At 56.9% G+C, this 25,908-nt stretch overlaps 1 protein-coding gene across 4 annotated transcripts; it reads right to left on the bottom strand.

Moving 5' to 3' along the window:
• Positions 1-251: 251 nt before the first annotated feature.
• Positions 252-25,908, bottom strand: SH2B3 (SH2B adaptor protein 3). Of its 4 annotated transcripts, none has more exons than XM_064726806.1 (8): positions 25,594-25,908; positions 17,064-17,846; positions 6,433-6,534; positions 6,101-6,192; positions 5,914-6,008; positions 5,522-5,736; positions 5,110-5,281; positions 252-4,334 (listed from the first exon to the last, which is right to left on the bottom strand). In XM_064726806.1, exons 2-8 carry the CDS (start codon positions 17,817-17,819, stop codon positions 4,039-4,041), a joined length of 1,728 nt encoding a protein of 575 aa, XP_064582876.1. In that variant the 5' UTR covers positions 17,820-17,846; positions 25,594-25,908; the 3' UTR covers positions 252-4,038. The 4 variants fall into 4 exon arrangements, with proteins under 4 accessions (XP_064582876.1, XP_064582878.1, XP_064582877.1 ...); XM_064726808.1 differs by lacking the exon at positions 25,594-25,908 and adding an exon at positions 23,947-24,132; XM_064726807.1 differs by lacking the exon at positions 25,594-25,908 and adding an exon at positions 23,947-24,080 and having other exon boundaries at positions 5,914-6,005.

The following is a 25,908-nucleotide window of genomic DNA, read 5'->3' as shown; positions in this document are numbered from 1 at the left end:
TGGGCCTTTAAGGTGATGGAAGTGTAAAACTCAGTGGTGCTGCTGGAGAAGGAAAGGAAAGGTAAGAATTCCCTGGGAAAATGCCTTAAAAAATGGGGAGATAAAATTATCCCTGCTCCAAGTGCCCCGTCCTGTGCAGTGCAGGCATCATCCCATGGGGATAAACCAAAGGATTTTCATGTCCTTTAGCATCCATTATCCACTAAAACAATGTCCAGGCACCTGGAGAGAACCAGACTGAAGACTACAAGTGAGAAACAAGTTCTAAAAACAGTTTATTAAGAACAGAATTTTTTTTTTTTAATATTATGGTAAAATCGCATTATTCAAGAATAAGTTACTTGTACAGTACATACAGAAACAATATATAGAAAAAAATTTACTATACAAGAAGAACTTTTCTGTGCAGGTGAAAAGTAGAACTTTCAAATTAATACACTCCCAACAAAACTGTTGGCTTTAATCGTCCTGCTGAAGGCTGAGTTAGGGAATGCAGAGTCACCTCCCTGCCTCTGGAGCTGCTGGGGAACATTGGGGCTGTTGGGATCAAAGCTAAAAGTTTGGAATGCTGGATGACACCAGGCTTTGGTGGTCCAGATGAGGAATGAGAAGCTTTGGCTTCTCCCTGGATGTTTTCCTCGAAGTTTCACCCCAAAATCGCTTCAATCCAAAGGGGTGGGTGAGGAGTGGTGGTGTCAGTGTTCGGTACCTGCTGGGCTGGGAGGGAGAGAGGGAGAAATCCACTAATGCTTCATGTCAGGAGCTCCTTCAGAACCTGACACCCTTGGGGACACAAAGGCCGCCCAGCAGGAGTGGCCATCAGCAAACAGCAGGAGGAAGAGGAGGGGGAGGAATTCTGGCAGGGCCCAATTTTGGATTGTGCCCTAAACCAAGTCCCTGCTGTCCCAGAGCAAAGGCACTGCTTGGTTTTCATTTTTATTGCTCAAACCTGTCCTGTGTTGGATGGAATGGGGCTGCCCCCACTCCAGCCTCTCCAGGGGGACACCTTGGGGCAGGGCCAGCTCCAGGAGCTGCTCCTGTGGCTCCTGCCTTCCTTAGGTGGGATCCAAACTCCAGCTCCACGTGCCCATCGCCAGGGCCAAGGCACAAACTGCTCCCTTGGCTTCCCCTCCTCCCAAAACCCCCACAAACGCCAGTAAAAACCCACAGGGGCTGGGGAACCAAACCTGCCCAGCCCTGGGCTCTTCTCTCAAGTCACAACAACATAAAAATCCTGAAAAATGCTTCTATTCCATAGAGTGGAATGGCTTTAATGCTCTTTGCCCACTGCTGTAATGCAGAGGAGCGAGTACCTTAGGGCTGCAGTAACGTGCTGGCCGGAGCAGAGCTCTGACCTGTGTCACAAGCCAGATGTTTTCTAGGAGAAATGAGATTTCAAACTCAGCTCCCCCTGGGAGCTTGGGAAATAGCCCAAAAATCCCCTGCAATGGATGTGAAACGAGGAGCTGGTGGAGCTGGCAGGGCTGGACAGCCCTCGGCTGCCTGTGGGTGAGTTTGGGGATGGAATCAGTTCAATAATTATTAAATTAAATAATCAGAGGGACTCTCCCACTGCTCGCTGGTGGGGAGGACAGGAGTTCTCCCCCACTGGAGTTTGTTTGCATGGGGGAAGTGGCTGGCAGGGAGATAATGAACCCAACGTGTATTTTACTAATCAAGCACAGCAATTTCCATTTAAACTGCGGAGAACCCCCTTGTAATTAAACTGCAGGTTAAAAATACCACATGCACACGCATGTTTCAGTTCTGGCACTGGAACAATAAAGTCCTGGCGTGCCAAAACAACCCACCCCAGCAGCATCTGATTTATCTGGCAAGGATTTCTCTGGATTCATCTGGCAGGGGATGTGAATAGCGCTGCCTTTTCCCAGCCCGTCCTTTCTTTGCAGATGTCGGGAGATCTGGGTGATTCCACCTCGTCTTTTGGGGGAAAACCCCTTTGAGCACAGCTCCCTGGAGCTCAGTGGGACTAAAACCAGCAATCTCAGCAAGATTTAGCACACCCCTGTGTTCTCCAAGGCTTTGGGAAGCGGGCAGCCAGCGGGGGAAAGGAAACGACAACTTGTGCTGCGCCGTCCCCCCTTCCCTTCCCCATCCCCATAAATGCAAGAGCACGGGGAGTTATTTATGAGCCTGGGAGGGAGCTGCCTTGCCTGGCACAAGGCAGCCCCGGGGATGTGCTCCTGCCTCTGGCTGCAGCCTTTGTGCTGCTCCAGGGAGGAGAATGGGATGCGGATACAGCTGAGGAGCCCGGCGAGGACAGGGCTGCCTTTGTTCCTGCATCAGCCTCTCCGGGGCTGGCACTGCTGCAGGACCAGGGCAATTTGCTCTTAATGCTCCAGTTTCAGGCACAAGTGTAGAGAAAGCAGGGGGAAAAAAAAAAAGCCTTTGCCTGCTCTAAATGCACAAAGCCCAGGAGAGAGCAAGAGCAAGCAACGGGGAGGCACAAAAGGAAAACCTAAATGGTTTCTCCAGTTGATGGTTCCCAGCCTCATAGTTTGATTTATAAACCCACATTTGCTCTCATGGCTGCTTCCTGGGCTGTTTGCCTTTCATCTCCTGTCCTTGTCTCCTTGAACCTGCAAAACCCTGTCCTAGAGGCTGGGTTTTTGTTGCAATTCCCTAACTCAGCCCAACGAGGCTTTTGTGTTTGCTGGTTTGCAAATTAATTGCTAAATGTTAATGCTCCTGAGGGCTCCCACCTGTATTGCAGTTTTAAGGAAAACAGGAATAAAAAAAAGCTTTCTGTAAGGCAATCTCAAGGCAAGTTTTGCATCCAAAATCCCAGGGAAGGCTGTGCTGGGAAATCTGGAAGTTGAACACTGTGAACATCCCCTCCTGTGTGGCGCAACGGCTCCAGCCCTTCCTCTTTCCTAAAATAAAGGCAACTTCTCAGAAGTGCTTCCTCTCTCACGGCTGCCCCAGGCAGGTGAAGCAGCCCCGGGGGCTCAGGAACAGCAGCAGAGTTTGGGGACAGTTGGGGGTCAGGAGATGCTGAGACCCAGGGATTTGGACCCCAAATTTGGTCCCCAGGGACCCCCATCACCTGCAAGAGGCTGTGGTGGAGCTTTAAATGCCACCAAGCTCCTGGTGACAGGTTTTGGGGGGAAAAAGGCAAGCAAGAGTAGGGGAAAACTGACTTATTTGTGCCTAAAACCACTGGGATAAAATGGTTCCATCACTGGGATAAAACTGTTCCATCACCAGGATAAAACAGCTCCATCACCGGGACAAAAACGCCTCCATCTCCAGGATAAAAACCCATTCACCACAGGGATAAAAAAGCCTCCATCACCAGGATACAAGGGGATGAACCCCTCCCTCACCAGCAGGAGAGGTTTGTGTCAGTCTCTGTGTTAGTTCTCAGCTGGTGCCATGGCTAAGGATGGAGCAATTAGTGTTCAGTCTCAATCAGCTGGGAGAGCAGGGTGAGGATCCCTCTGCCTGGCAGTGACCAGGGCTGTGCTGGGTTAAAAAGGAAAAGCAAGAAAAGCCAGTTTTTGCCTTAGCTATAAAAAAAAGCCCAAATCCTGCTCAGGTCAGGCTTTGCTGGTGGGTTCAGCAGCCAGGGCAGGAGGATGAGGCCTGGAGCAGCAACTTGGCAATGGATTTAAAATCATTCTTTTCTTGTTATCCTGGGGTTTTTTTTAACTTCCTCCAATTCCGTGGGTGGAACACAAGCCCCTGGTTCCTTGGCTGGGCTCTGGTGTGTCAGGGACAGGCAGGACACCGGGCCCAGGGCAGGCACAAGTGGCATTGTGTAAACAGTAACGAGAAAGCTTCCATAAGAACAACAAAAAAACAACAATAAGAGGCCCTTCAACAGGCCAACGAGAGGGAGCACACCCGTACAGGAGTGAAAAATTACCCCCTTCCTTGCAAAAAAAAAAAAAAAAATTACAATAATAATCCCTAACCAGAAGGAAGAAACAGGTACATTCTTTCTCTCGATGGATCCCCCAGAAGGTCTCCAGGATTTCTCCACCCGAAAGTGCATCCCAGTGCCGGCCGTGCTGCTCACAGTGGCGTGTACTGGTTGTCGATGGCACGGACGTGGCCCCTGCCCGGTGCCTCCACCTCATAGTCCGAGTCGCGGGGCCGGGCCGCGGTGGCCGGGGTGGCCCTGGCGGGGCGCAGGCTCTGTGCCAGCTCGGCCGGGGGTGGCACCAGGTGGAAGATCTGCTCCGCTGGGGGACCCCCGGGGGGCTCGTCGGGGCCGTGGGGGCAGGAGGAGCTGGCGGGGACGAGGCTGAACTCGGGGCTCCAGCCTGGGAAGGGCAGGGGGAGAGGGACCGTGGTGCTGGAGCCGGGAGCTGCGGGCAGAGAGAGGAGGTGATGGTCAGGGGGATGCTCCTGTCACCCCTCTCTGGGGCTGTGGGGTGCATCCCATGATCCACCCCCCCAAATGGTGGCTGGGAGCAGCTTCTCCTTTCTCAGAAGGGGAAGTTGGGAGCTTGGGAGTCACCTTTTGTGCCACTGCCACGAGGCTTCCGCTTCCCCACTCCAGGAGCAACCAAAGGGCCTGGGGATAGCACCCACACCCAGCCTGGGCACCCTCCATCCCCGCATCCCAGGGGAACATCCCTTTCCCTTCCTGAACACCTTGTGTCTCAGGGGAACACCTTGTATCCCACAGGAACATCCCAGTTCCCTTTCTGAGCACCCTGTGTCCCACAGGAACATCCCCATTCCTGCACACCTTGTGTCCCACAGGAGCTCCCCCTTCCCTTCTTGAGCACCTTGCGTCCCCTGGGAACATCCCCTTTCCCTTCCTGAATACCTTGCGTCCCCTGGGAACATCCCCTTTCCCTTCCTGAATACCTTGTGTCCCATGGGAACATCCTTCCCTTCCCTTCCCTTCCCTTCCCTTCCCTTCCCTTCCCTTCCCTTCCCTTCCCTTCCCTTCCCTTCCTTCCTTCCCTTCCCTTCCCTTCCCTTCCCTTCCCTTCCCTTCCCTTCCCTTCCCTTCCCTTCCCTTCCCTTCCCTTCCCTTCCCTTCCCTTCCCTTCCCTCTTGTGTCCCACAGGAACATCCCCTTTCCTGCACACCCTGTGTCCCACAGGAACATCCCTTTCCCTCCCCACACACCTTGTGCCTGTGGCAGCACCACGACGTAGCTGGAGAGCCGCACGTCGCAGGCGGAGCCGCACTCCAGCGGGATGGGGTAGCGGTGGAAGTGCTGCAGCATCTCCACGATGGAGGAGAAGCGCAGGTGCTGCACCCGGCACTGGCCCCGCTCCGTCAGCGCCAGCCTCAGGTGCTGTGGAGAGGAGCAGGGACCTGTCACCCTCCCTGTCACCCTCCCTGTTTCCCCTCCTGGAGGGCACGGCGGGGATATTTGGGATGGGGGACACACCGATGTGCTGCATCCCCAGCCTGTGCCTCCCTGGTCGGGGCAGAGAGCAGCAGAGCATCTCCCTGGGGTGGGATGTGATGGGACAGGGGCTGTCCTGCCCCTGTGAGATTCCCCCTCCCCATCCCAGCCCCGTCCCGCCCGTACCTTGGCTCTGCCCTGGAAGTTGAAGGTGAGCACGTACTCGCCGCGGCGCGTCTCGCTCTGCCGCACCAGGAACACGCCGTGGCCCTCCAGCCCCCCCAGCTGCACCAGCTGAGCCGCCTTCACGCGGGAGATGGGCCCGTGGAACCAGGGGCAGGAGGAGAGGAACTGCTCCATCTTCGGCCCCGCCGCCTCCCCCGGGCCCCCCGGAGTCGCCCCTGCCAGGCACAGGGATGAGTGGCCCTGGGAAATGGGACCCCTGCCCATCCCTTCCCCTCTGTCCTCTCCCCTCGTGCCATTTGGGGAAGGCCAATCAGCCCAGCCATGGCAGGGTGTGGTGGCCCCACAGTGAGGGATGCTCTGTCCCCAGGGTCCCCTGGGTGTCCCCAGCTCACCTTGGCTGACGGGGTCGTTGCTGGTGGCGGGGCTGGCGGCCGTAGGGTCGGGGTGTCGGCACGTCAGGAGCTCAGGGTCACCCGTGTCAGACCTGCTGGGGACAGGAGAGGCCAGGCTGAGTGCTGGCACTGGGGACACAGAGCCACCGTCCCCACCCCAGGCGCAGGGACATCCAGCAGTGCTTACCCCCTGTGCACACACTCCCGGATCTCGGCCGTCCAGCAGCTGAGCTGCTGCTCATCCCCTGCCTCAAACAGGATGTCGGTGGCATTGGTGACCTGGGGGACATCAAAGGGGTCTTCAGAGACAGAGAGAGATGTGCATCCCCCACCCACCCACACTCAGGACCCCAACAGGGACAGCTCATCCCCAACCCTGTGCTCCACATCCCCTGTGCATCCCCTCCTGTGATGGGAAGAGGAACTGAAACTTGGCACGGGAGCGTTTGGGAGCCACATGTGTCCCAGGGGGTGGGAAAGGCCTTGGGGGTGGCTGCAGACCCTTCCAGCAGGTCCTACCTTGAGGACAAAGGTGTGGAGGTTATCGGGCATCTCCAGGCGTGTGCACCTCCGCACCTCCTGCACGGCGGAGCAGGCCACGAGCAGCTTGGGCTTGGAGCCCTGTGGGGGGAGCACAGAGCCTGAGCTGAGCCCCAACTCCCCCAGACCCCAAAATACTCCCCCAGACCCCAAAATACTCTCCCAGACCCCAAAACACTGCCCCACACCACACTGCTCTACCCAGTCCAGGAGCCACCCAAGGCACAGCAGCCATCAAGGAAATACCCTAGGGAAAGGGAAATACCCCAGCAGCAAGAAATACCCTGTGTGGTGAGGAAATACCCCCCAAAACACTGCCCAGTCACTGTGGGGGCACCCCAGGGGGGCTGAGTGACATCCAGACCCATCCCAGGGGTCCCAAAGAGGAGAGGAGGGAGAAGGGGGCTCCCAGCATGGCAGCACGTCCCAGGGACGTGGCACCGATGGGGAAATTGGGGTGCAGGCAGGGAACATCCTGCTCATGGCTGAGAGGGTCAGTGGCCTGCCAAGAGCTCCCTGGTGGCTTTGGCACAGACACAGGCACGTGACAAAATGCTGAGCAAGCACTTCCACAAAGGCTAAAATATCCCTGCGGCAGCTTTCGGTTCCTCAGGAGGCTGCGGCACGTGGCACAGCATCCGGGGTGCCAGGGGGGCAAGAATGCCCTGAATTGGGCAAAAAAATCACCCAGTGGTGCTGGGTGATGGAGCCAAGGCTCTGTGCTCAGCCCCACGGCCAGAGCCACCCTGTGCATCCTGGCAAAGCCACCACGTGCCAGACCCTCTCATCCCCCTGTGCCAGGTTTGCTGCACCACAATATTTTGGGCTGGCTGTGATTCACACAGTGGCTTCATCATCCCACGGGATGCTGGTTCCAGTGTCCCTCCTCACCCACACTGTCCCTAAACCCTGGGCTTCATCCCACAACAGAACTGCCAACAAAACTGCCCAAATTCCAAGTTCCAAGCTCACAGCAAACCCACCCCAACCACCTGTATGACACTCAGAATGTCCCCACCGGACACTCCTCGGTCACCCAACCACACCATCTTTAGCTGTGCTGCTTTTTTTTGTGCTTTTTTTTTCCGTCCCCCCCTCCTTCCTCCCTCCCTTCCTCCCTCCCTCGAGCACTCGGTGTTCTCTGGGGCCGGAAACGCAGCGCGAGAGGGATCAGCCCTTATCAGCTCCGAGCTGCACCGAGAAGAAAGTTCTTAGAAGTCGCTCGCGTACGGCGTCATGCACGGGGCTGGTGACACCGCGGTGGCTCCGGCAGCCCCGGGCCCGCTGGTGACAGTGATTGCAGCTGTGCTGTGCTGCAATCACTGTCACTGGGCTGCCGTGGGGCGCCGCCGCTTTATCCCGAAGGAATTCGATTTTTCTGCCACCTTTGGAACGTAACCGTGCCCCGTGCAAAGTCCTGTGTGCGGAGAAGGTGACAGGATCTCTGTCGTCCTGGCCACTTTCCCGCACAAGCTGTGACGTCCAGCGTGACCCTGAGAGGGTTTTATCAACATCCCAACCACAGCGCTCGGGGTCGGCTTCTCAGGAAACGGAGAAATTCCAGGAAAAGGGAGTTCGGCGAAGCCCCCCGCGTCTCTCGGCGCGGAGAGCGCAGCTGGAGCGTGGAGGGAGAAGGAAATGATGCAGCACAGAGATTAGGGTGCCCAAAACCCAGGCTGGCTTCGGGGAAGTGCCTGCCGCAGGCACGGTGCCCCCGCTGCCGCACCTGACCGCAAGATGCCCGGCGCGATGCGGCCGCTACCGGGAAAGGGAGTTCTCAGTAAGCAAAAGTGCACACTCAACACACCAGGGGTTCACCCACGGGCTCCTTCTCGGCAAGAGGTGCCCCAGCAGCGCTGCAGGGATGGGTAAAGCCCGCTGCTGCCTGGCTCTGGGTGCTCAGGATGTTACAGGTGTTGCTCCACTTTAGCCTCAAACCCTACCGGCATCAGCTTCCCCACTGAATGTCCAGCAAGGATATTTGGGATTGGTGGTGGTTTTCACGGCAAAGCTCCTCCCAGCTCACCCAAATGTGCCAGGAATGCTGTCCCCAAGAGCTGTGAGCTGCTGGTGCCCTGGGTGCTCAGGGGACACTGAGGGTGCTGGGGGAGCTTTTCCCACTCAGAGGGGGAAGGTGGCTGTCCAAGAACGAGAGTGGCACGACGACGACAGCGGTGGCAGTGGCTTGGTGATGATGGCGGTAGGGCAGTGAGGGGGGTGGTGGTCTGGCAGTGGTGGCACAAAGATGACAACAGCAATGACAGCAGCGTCGTGGTGATAGCGGCAGTGGCAGAGTGATGATAACAGCGGCACGATGACGACGGTGGCACGGTGATGACGGCAGTGGCACGGTGATGATGATGGTGGCACAGTGATGACGGCACTGTGACAGTAATGACGACAGTGGCATGGTGATGATGGCATTGTCACAGTGATGATGGCAGTGGCTGGGCCATCAGGCCAAGTTCATGCAGAGCAAATCCTTCGAGAGCAGCAGGAGCTGCCCCCGGCCCCTCCACGCTCCGGGGGTTTCCCCAGGCCAGCTCTCACTTCCACTCTGAGTCACCCACGGGAGGTGGGGAAGTGCCTGAGCCCTTGTGCAAGGTCCCCAACGGATACGGGCGAGATTTGTCACTTCTTGTAAATCACTGTGGCCCTTACGCAAGGGACAAACCTCAGCCAAGCTGCAGGGCCAGGCCTGGCCGTGCTGGATGGACACAAAACCATATCCTGTGCCTGCAGCCCTGGGGAAGCTGTGAAGTTTTCCAGGAGCGTGGATACACTCAGCTCTTTTCCAGGGAATGCTGAGTGAACTGGGTGGGAAACATCCCCTGGTGCCAGGGCAGGGCAGGGGGAGGCAGAGGGGCCCTGCAGGGCTCCAAGGGTTCTGCTGGAGAGTCCAAAATTCCTGCTGGAGCAGCCATCATCCTAAGGAGTTTGCACCAAGGGTAATCCCAGCCTTCATCCTCGGGGATTTTGTGTGGCAGGAAATCCCACAGGTGGTTTCCCTTGGGAGTTAAACCCAAGGCTCATCCTTGAGGACTTGTGCACCACAGATAATCCCAAAATGTGTCCTCAGGGTTTTGCACCAGAGCTAATCCTGGCGTTCATCCTCAGGGATCTGCACCACAACCACTCCAGTTATTCATCCTCAGGGATCTGCAGCTCACTAATCCCTCTCTCCAGCAGCTAATCCCAGTGCTCTGGGGGAGCTGACAGCACAGTTAATCCCAGTGCTCTTCCTCAGGTGTTTGCACCACAGCTCATCCCAAGGGCAGAGATCCACCCTGGACAGCCCCTCTGCCAATGCTGGTTTTTGGGACAGGCACTGGAATCCCATTGATGTGTGCCTGCTGCAGGGACCCCTAGCTCAGGGTGACATTCCCAAAACATTCCTGCCTCTCTGCAGGTGCAGAACGCTCACTGAGAAACCTGACAGCAGCAAGCACCGCCCTGGGCTCTGTCCTGCATTTGGGGAACTGGAGCCTGGAGATTCCCCAACCATCAAACAGGAACATGGGAGGTGATTCCCGCTGCTGTGCCAGCTCAGCATCCCCCACCCAAAAAATCCCCAAACCCTTCCAGCATCCTCCACCCACCCCACAGAGGAGCCCCCAGGACACGGGCTCTCGGAGCATCCCGCGGGCTGGGCAGGGACAGCGCTGTCCCCAGCGGTGACAAGGGACACCGTTGTGCCGGCCCTGCCACAAAGGTCCCTCTGTTCCCGCTGGGAGGCTGTGGATGGCGACGGGAGAAAGCACAGCCCCGACCCCAGCCCCCATCTCCCGCTGGATTCACCCGGGGGGGCTGAAAAACAGAGCCCCAAAACCGCGGGGTGAGGCTGGGGTGGGATTTGGGGGGGTGCAGGAACCCCCACCCATCCCTGGATGGTGTTCATTGATCATCTGTTCATCGATCTGTTCATTGATCATCCTATCCCTGCAGTGCATGAATGAGCCAACGTTCCCAAACTCCCCAAACCTCTGCAAAACCCCAAATCCCTGCAAAGCCCCCCAAAAACCCTGCAAAGACCCCCAAAATCCTGCAAGGCTCCTCAAAACACTGCAAAGCACCCAAAAACATTGCAAAGCTCCCCAAAATCCTTACAAACCTCCCCAAAACCCTGCAACACCTCCCAAAACCCTGCAAATCTCTCCAAAACTCTGCAAAACCCCAAAAACCCTGGAGTCCCCCAAAACCCTGCAAATCTCTCCAAAACCCTGCAAAGCACCCCATAACCCTGCAAAGCACCCCAAAACACTGCAAACCTCCCCAAAACCCTTCCAAACCTCCCCAAAACACTGTAAAGCCCCCCAAAACCCTGCACCACCTCCCAAAACTCTGCAAACCTCCCCAAAACACTGCAAATCTCTCCAAAACCCTGCAAAACCCCAAAAAAACCCTACATAGCCCCCCCAAAACCCTGCAAAACCCCAAAAACCCTGCAAAGCCCCCCAAAACCAGCGAGCCCAGCAGCTCACAGCAGGGCTGAGGGCGATGGGGGGCTATAAACAAGATCTGTAAACAGCTTTCGCCAGACCCTCGATTTTTTTTTTTTTTATTTTTTTTTTTTTTAATTTATTTTATGCCAGATTCGGTTCCAGCGTGGGCTGCTTTAATAATTTCCTGGAATAAATAACGAGCATGGAAAGTAAACAAGGTGTCTGCGTGCAAGTGGGAGCTGCTGCAGCCAGCACTGAGTCACCCCAAACCTCAGCCCCAGGGGAATGAGGGGGTCCAGCACAGGCTCTGCAGGATCCCCACAAACCCTGGGGTGTCCTGGGGTTTTTCCCAAAGTTTTTGCATCACCCAGGATGATGGAAAAGGTTCAAAATCCCACAGAGGGTTTTTGGTCCACATAGGAGCATTCAATTCCACTGGATGGGTGTTTTCATTCCTGCCCTTTGCCTGGGGCTGGGGGAAGTGGGTTTGCCCAAAATTCTCGTTTTTAACACAATCCCAAAATGAAATTGAACATCACAGACACTGGATTTGGGACCTGCCTGGTGGGAAGGAGCAGGGTCCACCCCAGCTGAGCCCCCAGCAGGGCTGGGATGAATCCTTGAATCCTTCCAGAGCCGGTGCTGCCTGCGCAGGCTCTCATAAATATTTACCTTTGAAAGAAGCAGCTCTCAGCCTCGAAACAACCACATCCTGGGCCGTGAAAAGAGAGAGAGAGAGAGAAAAAAAAAAAAAAAAAGAAGAAAAAGGGGGGAAAAAGAGAAGCAACCACCCAACAAAACCCCACTAGGCTTTTCACATCAGCTGCGGGGACGCAGCACCCACAGCTCCTGTGGAGCAATGCATTCCCCGAGTGCTTTCCCAGCCCTCTTTCCTGTGGTTTGCCCAATATCTCCATTTTTTGCATTTTTTGCCCACTTCTCAGCTGGCACGTGGTGCTTCCACCCCGAGCAGCTCTGCAGCATCCCTGCGAGTGACACTCTGATAAGCAGGGGCAGCAGGACAACAGCCCCAGGAAGGGCAGATTTTAAAGGATGGGGTTAAAAGGACGGAATCCTTCCAAGCCCCAAACCCCAGAGTTCAATGAAGCAGATATTGGGGTCCATCCTGCACCCTTCCCCTCACACCCAGGCCCTGGCAAGCCCCCATCCCAGCAACAGTTTCCAAAATAAGAAACTCTGCTCTTCAGCAATTAACGCCGGGGCTGTGGTTACGCTGCTAAAAGTGTTTTTTCCGTGCATGACCAAGGATGGAAAAAGTTGTGGTTAATAAATGACAAATAACCTTTGTCTCCTCGCCCTCCTTCCCACCCCCCCCTCGATACCCAAAAACAGAGCTGGGGGGGGGGGGGGGGGGAAGAGAGCAAAAGTCACCACCAAAATCTCACAAAGCCCCGAGGCCGCCGGTGCCTTCGAAGAACAGAGAGGATGCGCCCGCCCTGCCCCGGGGAGAGGCTGCTGAGGGCTTTGGGGCAGCTCCAGGGCAGGTTTTGCCTCTCCCAAGGGATTTGAAGGACACCCAAACCCCTCCAGGGTCATCACAGATGTTTTCCCAGCTCCTGGCTGTGTGGTCTTTTGGGGTTGCCAGGAGAGGGATGCGATCCTGGAGGATGCTGCTGGGAGCAGGATCTCAGAATCATAGAATAAAATGAGTTGGAAGGGATCTTCAAAGGCCACCCAGTCCAACCCCTCTGCAACAAGCAGGGACACCAAGCAGATCAGGATGCAGTCAAAATGGAAATGCCAAAAAAGGGATGCAGTCCCTGGGAATGCCAGGAGAGGGATGCTGGGAGCAGGATGCTTGGAGAGGGATCATAGAAGAACAGAATAGTTTGGGTTGGAAAGGATCTTGAAAAGGCAACGAGTCCAACCCCCTGCAGTGAGCAGGGACATCTTCAGCTGCACCAGGACAGGATGCAGCCCATGGAGATGCCAAGAGAGGGATGCAGTCCCTGGGAATGCCAGGAGAATGCCATGAATGGGATGCAGCCCATGGAGATGCCAAGAAAAAGAGACCAAGAGAGGGATGAAGTCCCCAGGAACGCCAGGAAAAGATGCAGGAGAGGGATGTGGTCCCTTGTGGATCCAGATTGGCACAAACCTGCCCTTTCCTGGACCAGGGATGGGATGATGGGACACTGAGGTGCTTCCCATCACTGGGAAAACCTTTCTCAAGGTGCTCCAGGGAGGAAAACTCCCCCTCCACCACTGCCCTTCCTTGGCTGAGTCACTCAGGCCAGGTTTGAGCAGCTCCAGGAGGAGCAGGGACAGGGAATGGGGACCAAAACACTGGGATGTGCCCCATCCCATGCCTGACCAGCTGCCACTCACAGCCCCAAGCACCAAAAATCGGGGACAGGAACCTGCTGGCTCAGGAGGTGGCAGTTCTCAGAAACCAGATTCAGGTGAAAGGTGTAAAAAAAGAAAAAAAAATTAAAAAAAAAAAAAGAGAAAAAAAAGAAAAAAAAGGAAGTCAAAGCAGGCTCACACTGAGCAGAGATAAAAATACTGCTCCTCCCGTGGCTTCAGCAAAGATGTTTGAGCTGGGGCAGAGGCTCCGAGGGCTCTCTCCGGAAGGAGTCTCCGGGCCAGCCCCGGCGTGCCATCAATTTGTGGGACGCGCTGGATTTCATTAAAATGCTATAAAGAAAGCAGCACAAATGCAAATCCCATTTCCCTTCCCCTTCCTGTAAAAACATCTGGTCAACAGAAACGGCTCGGGACATTTCCGCTGCGAGTCACGGCTCTCATGGAGTTTGGGATTCGGCCACAGAAAAGGGATTTGGGGCTGGGGCTCAGCTGAGGAACAGCCCCAAAGCTGACAAACCTGGGTTTGCCAGCTCTGGCTGAAATTTATTAAGGTGGAGAGAGCTCAGAGGTACCCAGTCCTAAATGTTGTATGGGATTAAATGGTGTGGGAGAGGAGAAAACCCTTAATGCCTCCAAGGAAATCAGGGAGGACTGGTGAACATTGCCCTCATAGCAGAGATCAGAGAATCCACATGGGTGCAACTCCAGGACCATGCCCAGATTTTCCTGTGGCACATATGAAAAAATGTGTGTGTGTATAATAAATATACATGTAATAAAAATATATATAGCCTTATATCAATATTTTATGCATATTTCAATATATATTATATTAATTATATAATTATAATTATATTATAATATATATTATAATTATAAAATATATATTATATTAATATATATTATATATGTGTATATAACAAATATATATAATAAAATATATATGTGTATATAATAAATATATATAATATAATATGTACTATATAAAATGAAATAGTATATGTATAATAAAAATGTGTGTGTATATTAATATATACAATAAATATGTACAATAAATATATATATAGCCTTCTATATGAATATTTTAATTTATATATTTATATAATATATAAGTATATACTGTATTATTATATAATTATATGTACATATAATATTTTATATATTTTAATATATATAAAATACATAATATATTATATATATATATATATACACAAGCACTACAGGTATCCCAACATCCCTCTATTCCAGCTCCTCTTTCACCCAGCACAGCCACCCAAGCAGCAAATGGGATCAGGGCTCTTCAAAGCCCCCACTCCCTTTGATGCCAGGCACGTTATGGGATTAAGCTCAGAGGCCCCATTGGAGCACGAGGAGAAAGGGGGGAAAAGGAGACAAAAGCTGCCAAAAGCAGCAGGACCCCCCTCCTTTCTCCACACACCTGCCTTTTCCAGGGTCATTCCAAGGGGATGGATATTTGGGGGCTTGGCTTGATGCTGCAAAGCTCTGAGGCTGAGATGAAATTTCAGTTGCATCCTATTATTTATAGGGTGAAAGGAGGAAGGAGGAGGAAGGGGGAAGGAAGAGAGGGAAGGGGGAAGGAAGAGAAGGGGGAAGGAAGAGAAGGAAGGGTGTTTCCAGAAAAACTGAGGGTAACCAACCTCACAGTCCAGAGATCATTTGGAGTTGAAAAATCCCAAGAACAGATTTTACAGTTGCTTATTTAAAACCATCAATTTTCCAAGGTGATCAACAGCATCCACAAATCAGGAACAGACCCACGAGATGGGGAAAAAGCAGTGGAAAAACCCTGGGAGCATCCTGGGGCAGGAGGATGTCAAGGAAGGGGCTCCTCGCAGCCATTCCCAGGGGGTTGTTGAGTGTTATTCAGTTATTTTAAAGGAAAATAACCCCCAAACAAACTGTTCTGTTCTCGCTGCTCCGTGGTTTGCCCCGTGCTGGGTTTGGGGAGTGGGAGCCACCAGCACCGTGGGGGATTTTCCACCGCCCCCAGAATCCAACCGCAGAGACTGGGAAAGGGTCAGGATTGATTGTGCTGTAAAGGAGAAGGGAGCTGGCCCTGGCCCAGGGAATTGGAAAGGAAGGAGCCGCCCTGAGAATATTTGCACAGGAAGCAATTTAATCCAGAGACTCGCAAAAATCCAGCATGGAACATCCCCCCGCTTCCGCAGGCCTGGCTGAGAAACCCCCCCTGCTCCAGGCTCGGGGGTCTCCAGCCCTGTGGGGATGTGGAGCTCCAGGAAATCTCCATCCCATGGAGACTGCAAGGAATAATGCTCAGAGCACGGGGGGAACGTGGCCAGTGCCTTGTTTGAAGTGTCTCCCACCCCTGGGTCAAAGCTGGGCAGGGAATGTGGGGAGAGGAAAGGAAGAATGTGCTGGGCTTGCTTCCCAAGAGGGAGGGAAACAAAGAAAGAAAAAGGGAGGAAAGGGAAAAAAAATGGGGGGGATAGGGAGAAAAAGATGGGGGTAGTAAAAAAAGGGATAGGGAGAAAAAGATAGGGGTAGTAAAAAAAAGTGTGGGGGAATTGAAAAAAGAAAAGGGGAAGTGAAAAAAGAAAAAGGAAGAAAAAAAAAAGAGGGAAGAAAAAATTAAAAGGGATAAAAAAAAAAAGAATAAGGGATTTTAAAAAATGGGGAAAAGGGAGAAAAAGGATGAGGGAGGGGAAAAAGGCAGTGCTATCCAGCTGCTGGAGCACCCTCCAAGTGCCCCAGAGTGCCTCTGACCTCCCTGTGCCCCGGGATGGGGACACACACTCCCACGGGGACAAACAACTGCAACCCTTGACATGACGGAGCAAAAGCAGCTTTTACTTTCAGATGTTACAATTTTGATGTTGTTTCTTTTTTCAAATATTTAATATTGGAGCCGTTTGACGGAAATAGCAGGAATTCAGCCAGCTGCTCCCTGACCCTGCTGCCCTGAAGGCAGGGACAAGGCTCCAGCTCTACCGGAGGTTTCCTCCTTCCAAAGCACAAGTTTGTCATCAAAGTTAAACGAGAACAAAAAAAAAAAAAGAGGAGAGAGAGAAAATTCATCCCATCACGGCCTGTGCAAGTCCTGCCATGTGGAGGAACCATCTTTTTACAGATTGAACATCCCAACTCCCCCCACATCACTCCCCACTCCCTCACATCCTGCATCATCTCCACTCCAGCCACGTCTCAGCACCACGGGAGCTCCCTGCAGCAGCTGAGAGCTGAACTTCCAGTCACAAAACTCCTCACAAAAAGCAAAACTATGGGTCCCACAGGGAGCAGAGAAAAGCACAGAGCCTAATTCCTATTTTCCCTTTTCCTCTCCCAGCTTGCCCAGGCGAGCAGATGCTCAGGCTGCTAAAAGCACAGCACAGGGGATGGGGTGAATTTGGGGTTCATCAGACTGGTGGAATGAGGCTGGGATGAGTGGGATGGAGGCCACCAGCCTCCATCCTCAGCTCAGAAGGCCAGCACTGTGCTTCCAGCTGGAAAACCCAGTTCTGGATTCCCAGCAGGGAGAAATGCAATGACACATTGACACATTGACCGACTGCAGCATTAGCGGACCTTGGTGACAGCATCTCTCACTCCCCAGACAATACTCACAGGGGTGTCTTTGTTTCTTTCTCAGAGATATTAAACAAACAAGGCCCAGCCTCGTGTGGCTGCAGCAGAGGGAGAGCAGTGGCAGAGCAAACCCCTCGTGGTGAGAAACCCTCGTGGTGCTGGGTGCACCGTGGCCCGGCTCCTCCCTGTGGGATGCTGTGGCACCCAGGCATCATTCCCAGCCGAGGGACCCTCAGCATCACTGTCTGGACCAGGCAAGAGGCGGCAGGTCCTTACCTTGGGCGGGTCGAAGAGCTCCAGCACGAATTCCTCGCTGTCGGGCGGCGCCGCTCGCCGCAGCACCAGGCGGCAGCGCTGCCAGCGCGTCCCGCTGTCCAGGGAATGCTCGTCCAGCAGCCCGTACTTGAGCAGCCCCTCCTTGCGCACCTCGGGGGGCTGCTCCCGCGACAGCCCCCAGGGCAGGATGCGCTTCCCCAGTCCCGGCTTCAGAGCCGCCTCCGCCGCCTCCCCATCACCATCCCCGGGCAGCGCGTCCGAGGAGCGGCGTCGGAAGAGGCTGCGCCAGCTCCGGCGCAGCTGGCTGAGCGAGAACGGCCTCCGAGCCGGCCCCGCCAGCTCCTCCGAGCTCCAGGACTTGCGCAGCCCAGAAGGAGCGGCCTCGGGGGCTCGGACAGGCTGCTCAGAGCGGGCACCGGGCTCCGCCTCGGCTTTGGTGGCCACCGTGCCCAGGGAAGCGTCGGTGTGGCGCCGGTGCGTGTCCCGGTAATCCCGCGCCAGGCCGGCGGGCAGGATGCGCAGCTGGTTCATGGCGATGCCCTCCTTCACCTCGTGGCAGAAGTACTGCTGGAAGAGGTCGGTGAACTGCACCGAGAAGTTCTCGGCGGCCAGCAGGTCATGGTGCGGGTGCTCGGTGGCGAAGCGCAGGTAGTGCCGCGCCAGCTCCTTGGCGGTGCTGATGGCGTGCAGCTCGCAGAACTCATGCCAGCCCCGGGGATGCGCTGGCGTGCCGGCCGGCAGCGAGTGCCCATTCATTGCCGAGGCTCCAGCGAGGCGGCCGCGCTGCAAGACAGAGCATACAGATGGTGAGGGCAGCCCTAGGGTCCCCATGTGTCCCCCACCCTGGCTGGAGTGGGCACACCCCACTCGGAATGTGAATCCTCAAGGGAAACGCTATGGTCAACCAGGCCCCACTTTAAGCTGCCTCATTCCCATGGATACATTGGAAATGGCCAGGAGACGCTGCTTCCCAGCGAGCAGCATGGCCATGTAACCAACCACTGTGACCAACCACTGTGGCCACCAGCAGTGGCCTTGCGGGACCCTGAGCCCCCCAGCCCCTTTACACGCCCATCCCCACCTGGCTGGGCCGTGCCTCAGTTTCCCCACCTGCGCGGTGGGAGCGGGCAGGTCCCGGCTCGGGGCGTCTGCGCGGCTTCCTGCCAGCACAGCTGCCTGCAGCTGCCCGCCGCCCGCGGGGACGCCTGGCCCGGCCACATCCGCTCGGCTCCTGCCAAGGCTCCGCAGCGCCGATGGGTTTCCCTCCAGGGACCGATTTCAACGGAGTTGATAAAACTGGAACGGGGGCGGGAGGGGAGGAAGCGACATGAAAAGCTGCAGAAATCCAGGGATGGAGCTGCCTCGCTGCCAGATCCTCCCGGCCCCAGCGGCCGGAGAAGAGGCGGCCGCGCTGCCGGCACTGCCCGGGGTGAGCAGTTCCTGAGGGGATGCTGTGCTGCCTGCGGCACCGAGGAGCTGCCGGGCTCTGGCAAACCACACCGTATCTGTGCCCCCAGCAGATTTCGCAGCCAGGCCAATCTGGCAGCACCGTGGCTGGCGTGCAGCCGGCCCGGCGTGCCCGGCTCAGCCGGCAGTGGTGCTCCCCAGGGCCGGCCCCGCTGCTCACCAGAGAACCTCGTGCTCGCCCGGGGCACTTATCGGGGCCGAGCACTCCGCTCAGGAAGGAAACATCGGCCAACCCACCCGGATCCTGCCGCGCCGGCACAGGCGCTGCTGCCTGCCCGAAACTCCAGCGGCAGCAGCACCCCGGCTGCTGGGACGGGAGAAAAAGCGGATTTGTCATGGGGAGAAAAAATAATTTAAAAATAGACAAAACAAAAACGCTGAGGGGCCAGGAGGAAGCGAGCGGGCGATGAGGAACGTGCGGGCACAGGGGATGGTGTTTGCAGCCGGGCCGGCGATAACGCCGAGAAGCGGGGCTCTATCTCTGCCCACCCGCTGCCCTGCCGAGCACGTCCCGCCAAGGTTGCAGGCCAGGGGAGATGTTATCAGCCCTCCGCCAGCTCCGGCTTCTCAGAAGAGCCGCCCAAAGCTCGGGGCCGTGCGGCGAGCCGGCAGCGCGGGGCATGCGCCCGCCGCAGCCCGGCCGAACCCCGGCAGGGCCCCGTCTATCAGCGCCGCCAGCCTGCCGGTGACTCAGCATCCCCCGCCGCTGCTCTCCCGCTTCCTCCCGGCACCCGGGAATCGCCGCCGCACCGCCCACCCGCCGGCACGCTCGGCGGGATGCTCCGCTAAACGCAGGGGGAAGGAAGAGAGGCGCTCGGGGTGAGAACGGCTCCTCGGGCAGGTGGGAGATTCCCAGGGTAGGGAATTCGCCTTCCGAGATATCAGGCTGGCTTCGCAGCAGCTTCGGGAGAGGTTTGTGGCGCGGGAAACGCCGGGCTTCGTCTGTGCCACGCGGTGGGAAGCAGCCGAAGGCCGTCGCCAGTGGCAACGCGCTTTTCCAGCCCGACGATGGGAAACGCTCCCCAGCGCTTCCTCCGCCCAGCACGGGCACGATGCCGACCTCACTGCTTCTGCCTGGCACACTTCCCGCATGGAAGGAGCTATCCCGGGTGAATCCATGCCGGAGTTACCACAGCAGCCTCCCGCTCCTCTGCTCTGCCCCAGGTTTCTGTAGTGACATCCACAGGGATGCGAGTTCCTGCCGCTGGGTGAGCTTCCCCCTGCTGCAGCCCGCTGTGCTCCACAAAGCTGGAATCCAGCAGCCAGAATTTACGTTTTATTCCTCATGTGTTCCCGTGAGGAGCTCCTGGCCATCCTGCAGGTCGGACGAAGGACTTGTGATCGCTTTAACTTGCTCTGAGCGGAGAATCCTTGGATACACCTGAACTAGTTGGGACTGGGGGGCTTCCATCCCCTGCTGACTGCTGGAAGAGCTGCACATCACCAAGCCCGCCCCACCTCGGGGCTGTTTGCGGCTGCTGAGGTTGTTTCGGGGCGCTGGGATTGTTTTGGGGTGCTGGGCCAGGAACTCGAGGAAGAGCAGGACAGGACAGACCAGCCACGGTGGCTTTGATGCGGGCTGGGACGGCGAGCTGGGGCTTGTGCAGGATCCAGCCCTGCAGCCCAGCCACCCCCAGCAGCTTCCCTCAAACTCTTGCCCAACCTGAGCGTTGCTGCTGCTGCGGCGGTGCCAGCACCGAGCGGGACGGGAATCTGGCAATGGGTTATTTGTCCCAGTAAATGCATTTGTTGTTTGATTGCAGCCACAGGAGCTGCCAGCACCAAGCAGTGCCAGGAGCCAGCGCCGCAATCCTGCCACCCTCTCCCGGAGGATGAGCATTTCAGAGGCAGCTGGACTCGCCACAGATCCAGCTCGCCACCTTCCCACCACGGAACAGCCACGCAGGGGTGTGGAGGGCACCCTCCAGCACCCAGCACCACAAATCAGCCTCGAGGGGAAGCGTGAGGGAGCAGAGCCCACGTGCCCTGCGCCCATCCCTGCTCACACGCTCTGCATGTGCAGCAGCACCACCTGAAAATGAAACCGGCCCCACTCACCACCAGCTCCACGGCAGGAAAATGCACACCAGTGACGTGAATAGGAAATGTGATTGATGCTCTCCCAGAAATAACTGTTCCCAGCTGGAGGAGAAGCGTCCTGAGGCATTTTCAGCTCCCTTTATAAGCACAGGAATACTCAAAACTCATCCCAAGGACTATTTTCAGGAGAGGGCAAAGCGAGGGGCCGGGAGACGCCCTGGCCGGGCCCTGCAGTTCCCCATTTCCTGAGTGGCAGAAATACAAAGTTCCCACAATCCCAAGAGCGGGAACATTGTTCCTTCCCAGGATGTCCTCCATGAAAAGAGCTATTCTGAGCCGGCTGCAGCCTTTCTTGGCATGGCCCCGCGGCCGCTCCGAGGCAGCTATAAAAGGCCAGGTTACAATGAACGGCGCTTCTCAATGGAGCTGCATCTGGCACAGCGAGCTCGGGGGGATGCAGTTCTCTGCAGGGGGGTTCAGGGGGATGCAGCTCCCTGGGGGATCCAGCCAGCCACAGGTGGGCTTGCAAGGGCTGGGGGATGCAGAGCTCCCCGCAGGATGGGGATGGTGCAGCCCCGCTCTGCATCCCAATCCCCAGAGATGGAGGATGCTGGAAGAACATCTGGATGAACCCCTGGATTGAAGGGGACAAGCAGGTGGTGCAGCCATTTGGGGGTGGGCATGGAGATGGGTTGGTGCAGGGGGAGAGGTGGGGAAAGGGTCTGGCAGCAGCCTCGGGATGTGGGAGACACCCACACATTCATGGGTACACCCACACATTCATGGGTACACCCACACATTCACAGCATCGCTATAAACCAGCCCAAGCCAGTGCCAGCACAATCCACAGCAGAAACTGCCCAGCATTGTCCTCCTCTTCCCTCTGGAGCAGCCCCCTGTGATGGTGAGGATTCTCTGGGTCCCACAGAGGGTGATGGCACAGCACCATCGCTGCCTGTGACCCTCTGCCTGTTTCCACACAAGCTGGAGAATCCCACAGGGTCTCTCAGGAGTTTCCCTCGTTCTTTTTTGGCTGAATCAAACCAGCCAGACAAAAAGCAAGAAAGGAGCAGGACAGAGAGATCTCCCAGTTCCACACATCCATACAAACTTTAGGAAATCAGTTTAAAAGCCAGTGTGGGAAGGCAGATTTTGGCCTCCTTCTGCCCTCCCCTTTGTCACAGGACAAACACACTCCTCTCATTTCACCTCCTGGCACTACACAACTTTCCATATTAAAGACCCAAACCGGCCTTAATTTACAGCTCTGTGTGGACTGAGCAGCACCACAGACCTCTGGGCATGTGGGTGATATTACAGCAATTCAAATCCGAGGAAAGTTCACCTGTTTGGCTTTCCCTGACCACTCCAACAGGACGGAGACAACCCAAACCCATCTCAGGTCAAATCCAAGCTCCGCTCTGGCTCGGCCCACAGCAACTCACCAGCACAAACAGCTGTGGCCAGCCCAGCTCCCCAAAAACCCCTGAGCCTGCCTCCATACCGAGGTGTCTGGCACCTTGCAGCCTGGTTTACACCATCACACTCTCCTACACCCACTGCCTGCGGGGAAAAGCCCGGCAGCGGGGTGGCCTCTTTCGACAGGGCTTGTTTTGTTGCATGAAATGAATCGCTGCGGTGTAGGCGTGGGAGAAGCCGGGTGCAGGGAGTGCTCCTGGGGGGGAGCAGCTGCCCGGGGGTCCCTGGGGACAGCAGGGAGCAGCTGAGCTCCCAGGCAGCCTGGCTGGCCAGAACAGCCCCCGGGGATTGCTGGATTTGGGCCTTTCTCCTCGGCGAGCTGCGGCGGCACCACAAACCCCAGCAGCGATGAGCGCTTGCACTTTCACTTTGTGTCACCCACTGGGATTTGTCACGACACCTCCACGGTGCCCAGCAGTCCCATGGGTGTGTGGGTGGGGAGGATTTGCTCTGGCAGAGGATGGAAGAGCCCTCAAAAGCCGCTGGCACCCGCACCCCAACCTTTCCAACACAGCACAGACCTGCAGCCCTGTGGGCTCTGGTGAAACCAAACCAGACCTTACCAGAGGCAAAAAATATATAAAAATAAGAGAAAATAGAAGAAGCTTTGGGGAGGGGAAAATGCACAGGGATGAGTCTCTCCTGCCCCAAAAACAAGTTAAAAAGAAAGCCAAAGCATTGTTCTAGTCCCAAACAAGTCAAAGTGAATTTGCCACTAATTCCGTAGGCCTTTAAACACCAATCCTGCCAGCAAATCCAATTGCAGAGAGGACACGCAGGAGCTGGCAGCGCCAGATCCCCTCACAGGCCACCTCTTCCTCTGGCTGCAGCTCCACGGAGTCCCCAGGCCACCAGCCCACAGCTCCAGCACATCTTGAATCAATTTACAACAATATCGAAATCTCAGCTCGGCAACTCATCCCGGTTTCCTTGACAGTAAATCCCAGCCCGGGCTGCAATGACCGTGTCACTGCCATGAGCCAGCGGCTCCCGGCTCTCCGTGGGTGACCCTGCTGGGCTTTGGCACAGGCAGGACCAGGCACGCTGGCTGGGCATGGGAGGGCTGCAGGGATGCTGACCGCGGGTGCATCGGCCTCGTGCTCCGCGCCCCTGCCAAGCCGCGGGGCCAACAAAGTCTGCAGGGAGCAGAGAGTCAGAGGAGCTGCCTGGCAGGCTCCGGGTGCCAGCTCTGCTTGGCACTCGCGGTGGGCACGGGGGCAGAGGCGAGGCACGGCCCCCTCGGGCAGCGCAGGGCCCCACAAATGGGGCAGGTGGGCATCACCCCACTGGTGCTGCACCCCCCCAGAGGGGTCACCCCCACGGCAGGGGCTGCGGGGGTCCGGGGGGAGGCAGAGGAGAGGAGCAGGGCTGGCTCCCTGCATGCTGCACTCCCGGCTCTGGGATCTCCAAAATGCGGATGCTGGGAAATGGGGACATCGAGAGATCCTGAAAAAAGGGTGCTTTGGGGTGCTGTGCTGCTAGAAAGACGGGGGACCCCACGATGGGGGCACCCACAGAGGAACAGGGAGTGCCCACGAGGAAAACGGGCGCTGGGAGACCACGGGTCCCCACGCGTGAGCAGTCCCTGGAAAGAGGCAGCCCAAGGAAAGGGCACAGAAAAGGGGTGAGGGGGACGGGGCTGCTGTGCGAGGAAGGGCCTCACGACCCCGGAACGGGGGCACCGGAGTTCCCGGGTGAGCGAATCCAGCCCGGGGCAGCTCCGGGGGCTGCACAGGCGGAGCGGCAGCCTCGCTGCTTCCTCCCGCCGCTACTTTCGCTTTGCCGCGGCCGCTTCCCGGGGCCGCCGGTCCCGTCCCGTCCCGGCGCAGCCCAGCCCGTCCCGGTGCAGCCCAGCCCAGCCCAGCCCGTCCCCGTCCGGCCGCTCGGTCGCGGTTACCTGCAGGAGAAGGCGTCCGGCTGCCGCTCGCCCATGATGGAGCGGCGGAGCGCCCGGGACGGGGCGGGCGGGACGGGGCGCACGGCTCAGCACAGCACGGCTCAGCACGGCTCGGCTCAGGCAGGAAACCGGGGCAGGCGGCTCCGCATTTCCGCCGGGCGGAGGCACGGGGCGCGGACCCCGGCCCCGGACGGGTTATGTAAAGCGGAGCGGCGCGGCCGGGGGCGGAGGCTACGCGGGGGCGGAGCGCAGGGGCCGCCCCGTCCGTCCGTCCGTCCGCTCGTGTGACTGTCCCTATGTGTGTGTGTGTGTCTGTCTGTCCGTCCGCTCGGGCTCCGCGGGTGCGCCCGGCTTCGCGCCGCCCCTCCCCGCTCCTGCCTTTATCTTATCGCATCCGCGCCCGCGGAGCCAGCGGCACAAACAGCCCGGCCGCGCTCCCCGGGGTGGATTTAATTTTAATTTTTACATATATATACATATATCCTTAGTTTTTATGACTTTTAGAATGTTTTCTCCGTGGATTTGCGGGTGTCCGCCCCAGCCCCCCGGGAGCCGGGAGGGAGCCCGAGCGCGGGGCTCTTGGAGGCTCGGGAGGAAAATCCGCCCATTTCTGCTCCTGCTCGGCCCCGTCTGCCCCAGCTCCGCGGGCTGGGACCCGAGGGACCTGTGCGGTGCCAGCAGCCGGCCAGATGCCGTCTCAAACCCCACCTCTCATAATTTTCCAAATTATCTTGTGGCGAAAGGCAGCGCGGGCTGCTGCCCACGTCCAGCCAGAGCGGATCAGGACAGTTGTCCCACAGCTGTCCCGCACCGTGGGCGGGGGGCTCGGCCGTGACAGAGCGGTCACAGCGGTGCCGAGCAGGACCGGGAGTGGTGTGGGCGGGCACGGGTCAGGCTCAGCCATCCCGCTGCCATCCGGGTGCCATCTCATCCCAGGGGAGCAGGGGCCCCGCGGCAGAGCCGCAGCCGCCCACTCTGCCGTGGGAAATGGAGCAAAAATAAACTCCCACTGCACCTTTTTCCAGTAAAGGGCTGGACTGTGGTCTGCACTGTCACGTCTGGCCCATTGACATCCCCCACTCGTGTTACTGATCGTTCCAAGAGTTCCTACAAAGCCTTGCCTGGAATGGCAGCAGTGGCAGGGACACAGGGAGAGATCCCCACGCAGACGCCACTCACACAGGGCGGGCAAAAGTCACGGCAGAGCCCAGGATGTGGCACTGGGATTTCACACACACCACACAATGGATTTGCGGGTGTTGCGAAGGTGGAAGCTGCAGGAATTTGCCCTTGGAGAGTGGGCTGGGACACACTGAGCCATTTGTGAACATCTGTGAGGGTCCGTCCTCTGTGGTGCTTTAAATGCACCTCAGTTATTCACCCCATCCATTCCCAATCCATTTCCAGCGAAGAAAAAACTGAAATGCGAACTCCCTGCTGGAGCTGCGCCACCCCTGGACCGCAGCCGGTTTGGACAGAGCCCTGCTGCCCTTCTGCAGCCTCAGCAACCCCCCCGGATCAGATTTGAGCCATAACCCCGCAGCCCCTTCGGGCATCGCCAGGGATCCAGGTGGCTCTGCGTCCAATCAGCCTTTCCCAAACCCCACAAGGAAGTGGCTGGGAGCAGCTGACACGATAAAATCTTACCTTGAAATCTGCTTTTTAATTCCTCCCGCCGTTGCTTTATGCATAATTGCCCCTTCTGGCTCTTTTCCTGAGAGCGGAGGAGCGGCCGGCGGATCCGGGTGCCTCTCCCCCTTCCCGCGGGAGGCTGTCCCAGCTCCCAGCGATCGCACTTTCCTTTATCAACTTCATCTACGTCAGGTCATTTTCACATCTTTTCCCATCAAAATGCCCTCTCAGCGTCCTCAGCCCCAGTGGCCTGAGATTTCTCCTTTGTTTTGCTTCCTGTATGGATTTTTCTCAGTCTCCAACTGCTAATTCACTACCCCCGACTTCTGC

This window comes from Zonotrichia leucophrys, chromosome 15, assembly GCF_028769735.1.
Source record: "Zonotrichia leucophrys gambelii isolate GWCS_2022_RI chromosome 15, RI_Zleu_2.0, whole genome shotgun sequence".
In the NCBI taxonomy this organism is placed as follows: Eukaryota; Metazoa; Chordata; class Aves; order Passeriformes; family Passerellidae; genus Zonotrichia; species Zonotrichia leucophrys.
Note: the sequence above shows the minus strand (reverse complement) of the source record. Positions and strands in the feature narration are given on the sequence as shown.